Source organism: Arvicanthis niloticus, chromosome 15 (genome assembly GCF_011762505.2).
Source record: "Arvicanthis niloticus isolate mArvNil1 chromosome 15, mArvNil1.pat.X, whole genome shotgun sequence".
Taxonomy (NCBI): domain Eukaryota; kingdom Metazoa; phylum Chordata; class Mammalia; order Rodentia; family Muridae; genus Arvicanthis; species Arvicanthis niloticus.
In genome coordinates, this window is record NC_047672.1 from 22,644,927 (window position 1) to 22,649,349 (window position 4,423).

Sequence of the window (4,423 nt, forward strand, 5' to 3'; positions counted from 1 at the left end):
GGCATACATTTATCTCAACCTGTAGAATGAGACACAACCACATTTCCTCACACAGTTTCCACTATTTGATCAGGGTTAAGCATATTAAACATTTGCTACAGAAGATCCTGCATATCTTTCCTATGATTAACTAGAATAGTCAAGTGAAATTAGAACATAAATGGCTTGGGTCAAAGCACACTGAAATGAATAGAAGAGTTTTGACAAGGAAAACATCAAATAAAATTAATATTAAATTAAATTCTCTCAATAAGGAAAAGAATCATATGGTCTTAGGAGTCCAGGTTCTCATGATTATTAAAAAAAAAAAATTCACAGGTTCAGTACACAAGTACATTTTCCATTAGTCTTCACTAACATAACAATTCCAGTGATTTAAAACCACAAATCCAAAAGGCTACTCTGAGACACAAAGCAGTGTCGTTTGATCATTCTCCTCTGTTCTTTACTGCTATGGAAACATATTGCCACCAGCTGGAGTTGTTCCTTCCATTCCCATAACCTTTAGAGAATAGTGGAAGAAACAGTGATATGGAAACTTGGTGCTGAATCATCTTCCACCTATCACAGAACAGAATTCTAAACTTGGTTTTGTGTGTGTTCAATGAAATCACCTTTTTTTTTTTCATTCTCTTGCAACAATAACTCAAGGTATAAATAGCTGTAAAGGAAAAGCTTTTATCCTAGTGCCCACTTCAGACACACTGAAAAACTATGAAGATCATCATCTTCTTCGCTTTCCTGGGAGCTGCTGGTGAGTCGTTCAAAGAACATTTCTACAGACGTGTATTTGTATTATACATGCAAGTTTGTGTTTTGTGAGTAGGAAAACAATAACAGAATTGAGTAAATATTCCATGTACAAGGAGCTAAAAGTGGGGAGTCAACACTATTTACTACATTTCTGTATTGTACAGGTTAGTTGAGGAAAAGTAAAAACAGTAAAAATGACCTAAATGGGTATTCTGACATTTCTGTGAAGAAGTGGTAAATAATGGTAATTATTTTATGCTCCAAGAAGAGGGTGGAAACATTAATTTCTAATTATGTGGAAGACCAAACTCTGCTTATTTACAAAAAATTATTATAATTAGAAGAGTTAGAGTATTACCCATTGGTAAAAACTTTAGGTTCTATTTCACAAAGTCTTCTAAAATCAAATGACTTTTTGGGGGGGGGGAATACAACTAAATTTAACACTAAATTTTCACAATAAAAATGGTTTTGATTTGTAAAGTCTCTCATGTTTGGAAAATTAAACATTATTTTCAAATATTGGACTATTAAGCTCATAGAGATTTATTATTGTCTTTAGAATTATATATATTATATATAAGGGAGGTAGTTATGATCAATATAAATTATATACATATATTGAATTTAGTAGTAATAAAAATACTTAGACAAACACTTGATGAATCTGTATGAAAATCTTAATACATTAATATATGTTGAATATATAACTGAAATAACAGGAAAGTTTGGGGAAGAACAATCTAGAATTGTGATTAAAAGATATATATATATATATATATTGTATCCAATAAATTAACCCAATCAATCATTTGTATGTTTTAGGTATTAACAATTAAAAACAAATTTAAAAATACTTTAAATTTGCTGAAAAATGTTCCTTTGAACTTAGGGTTGCCTCTAAGCCTTGGGGTCCAGGAAAGACACTGAGACTCTGTAGTGAACAGATAAAACCAACACTTGAAAATAGATTTGGCCTTCCACAGGAGCACTATGCTTTACATAATCATACACAGAGAGAGAGAGAGAGAGAGAGAGAGAGAGAGAGAGAGAGAGAGAGAGAGAGAGAGAGAATAAATTATAATATTAGATTTGATTCATAATAATATTAAGAGAGTATATGTTATAATTAGAAAATGATACCTTTCAAAACACTACAAACACATTTTATACAACTGGAGGATATGTGTCATTTCTGGTTGGTCAATACAAACTTCACTGGGAAGACTAATTTTGAGACAAGTCTCCTTATGCTAAATATACAAAACTCTCTCCCCAGTTGCTCTCCCTGCTAATGATGATGATGACAAGATTATTGGAGGCTACACATGTCCGAAGCATTCTGTTCCTTACCAGGTGTCTTTGCATGATGGCACTAGTCATCAGTGTGGAGGCTCCCTGATCACTGAACAGTGGGTACTGTCTGCTGCTCACTGCTACAAAAGGTAATTAAAAAATATTCAAATTCCTATGCTCTAAGGCCATTCTGTCCTCTGGTACCACCTTAAGGGCATGGCCTTTTGTGACTCTGTACTGACAAGACAATGAAATCCTCTATCCTGAACATTGATTGTAGGGCACAATACACTTTAACTGCATAGACCTTATAGTACTGGATGCTTTCAGAAGATGATTCCAGTTTTTATGTGCAGAAATTTTAGCTTGGTAAAGAAAAACATTCACATGGATACATAGAAATCCTTTATTTTCTAATGCAGGAGACTCCAGGTTCGCCTTGGTGAACACAATATTCATGTCCTTGAGGGTGGTGAGCAATTCATTGATCCAGAAAAGATTATTCGACACCCCAAGTATAACAAGGACACTTTCGACAATGACATCATGCTGATTAAATTGAAGTCACCTGCCATCCTTAACTCCCAAGTATCCACAATCTCTCTGCCCAGATCTTGTGCATCTACAGATGCTCAGTGCCTTGTGTCTGGCTGGGGAAATACTGTGAGCATTGGTGGTAAGTGTCAATGGAACTTAAGTTCGATGTCTACAAATATGAGAGGCAAAAGGTATGTTGGTTGTCAGCATGGCAAAATTGTCATTGTGAGAGATACTTCTAGAAGTTTGTAACACAGGCAGTCTTGGAATGTATAATTTTTAGGCCATAACATTGCTTCACTGAAACCATAAGAAAAAAAACAATAAAAATGAGCTATTAGCAAGATGCTAAAGTACTTACCTGGTGGGAACAGTTATATCAGAGAATGAAAACACAAGTGATAACCAGAAGAGATGCTGAGGACTTGTTGTTCCCTGAGGAATCTATCTTATGGAGAAAATACTGTCCCCAAAACCAGCACTGTTATTGTCATCAAATAATAAATAGCTTGTTAAAACTATTAGAAAAATATTCAAAAGAAAAAGTACTTCTAAGTTATGGTGCTTGACAAATAGAAAGGTTTAGAAATTTCACAGAAGTTATTGAGTGATATTGCCTTCTTTTTCTCTCAACAGGCAAATACCCAGCGCTCCTTCAATGTCTGGAAGCCCCTGTCCTCTCTGACAGTTCTTGCAAAAATTCCTACCCAGGCAAGATCACTAGCAACATGTTCTGCCTGGGATTCCTGGAGGGTGGAAAGGACTCTTGTGATGTGAGTGTTTTTTGCTTCTTTCTACAAAGCTTTCTCTCTCTGTCTCTGTCTCTGTCTCTGTCTCTGTCTCTGTCTCTCTCTCTCTCTCTCTCTCTCTCTCTCTCTCTTTCCCTCTCTCCTCTCCTTCACTCCATCAGTATCCATCTCCTTGGCTGAGAACCATGTACATCTGTCTGGAAGAATTCTCTTGCAATGAGATAATGCCTATGAGTAAAAACAGTTTTTCTCATCATAATATTTATAGATAAGCTGAAAGTTGAACTATGTACAGAAGGTGGCATCCAAACAGTACATGAAAGCTAACGTCTGAGAAGCTGGTTTATAGCATGTTACCACTCTTGAAGGACAGAAAAAAAAACTGCCAGCCTTCACCTTTTCCTGACCTTTAACAATTAAGGAAACATGGGCTTAAAGAGACAGTATTAAAAATAATGGAAAAATTACAATTAATTCTGCAGAGTGTCTGCATTGCTTCACTGTCAGTACCTGCTATCCTGGCTCCATGAAAACAGAGAAACATCTTTTGATTTATTTTTTTCACCTCGACATAAACATATTTAATCATATTTTCTTTCTGACCAGGGTGATTCTGGTGGTCCCGTTGTCTGCAATGGAGAGGTCCAGGGTATTGTCTCCTGGGGTTCAATCTGTGCAATGAGAGGGAAACCTGGTGTTTACACCAAAGTGTGCAACTACCTGAGCTGGATTCATGAGACCATGGCGAACAACTGATTTCTCTTGCCTTCCATAAATCACCTGTTCCTTATCCATGTCTCTTCCTTCCTATGCCAGACATGAGGTTAAAATAAAGGTATTTTTCATGCTCTATATCTGACAACATTTGGCTCCTATATTTTATTATTTAACATTCTTTTATATTGGTTGATAAATGAGACCTTTATTAGAGTGTTTGAAATTCAAAATAATTCAGCATTCATCTAACAATAAGAATTTTCTCATAATTTTCTATGGTCTGTGACGTATATTGACTACAGAAGTAAAGTGCATACATTAATATTAACTTTTTTCAGAATAATTATAATGTTTTATAATAGAATACATTT

General features: G+C 35.2%; 1 protein-coding gene across 1 annotated transcript; it reads left to right on the forward strand.

The window, feature by feature from the left end:
- Positions 1-652: 652 nt before the first annotated feature.
- Positions 653-4,188, forward strand: LOC117720732 (trypsin-4). The gene is made up of 5 exons (XM_034519378.2): positions 653-754; positions 2,033-2,198; positions 2,472-2,725; positions 3,223-3,359; positions 3,942-4,188. The coding sequence occupies exons 1-5, from the start codon at positions 715-717 to the stop codon at positions 4,089-4,091; spliced, it is 747 nt and encodes a 248-aa protein (XP_034375269.1). The 5' UTR covers positions 653-714; the 3' UTR covers positions 4,092-4,188.
- Positions 4,189-4,423: the final 235 nt, after the last annotated feature.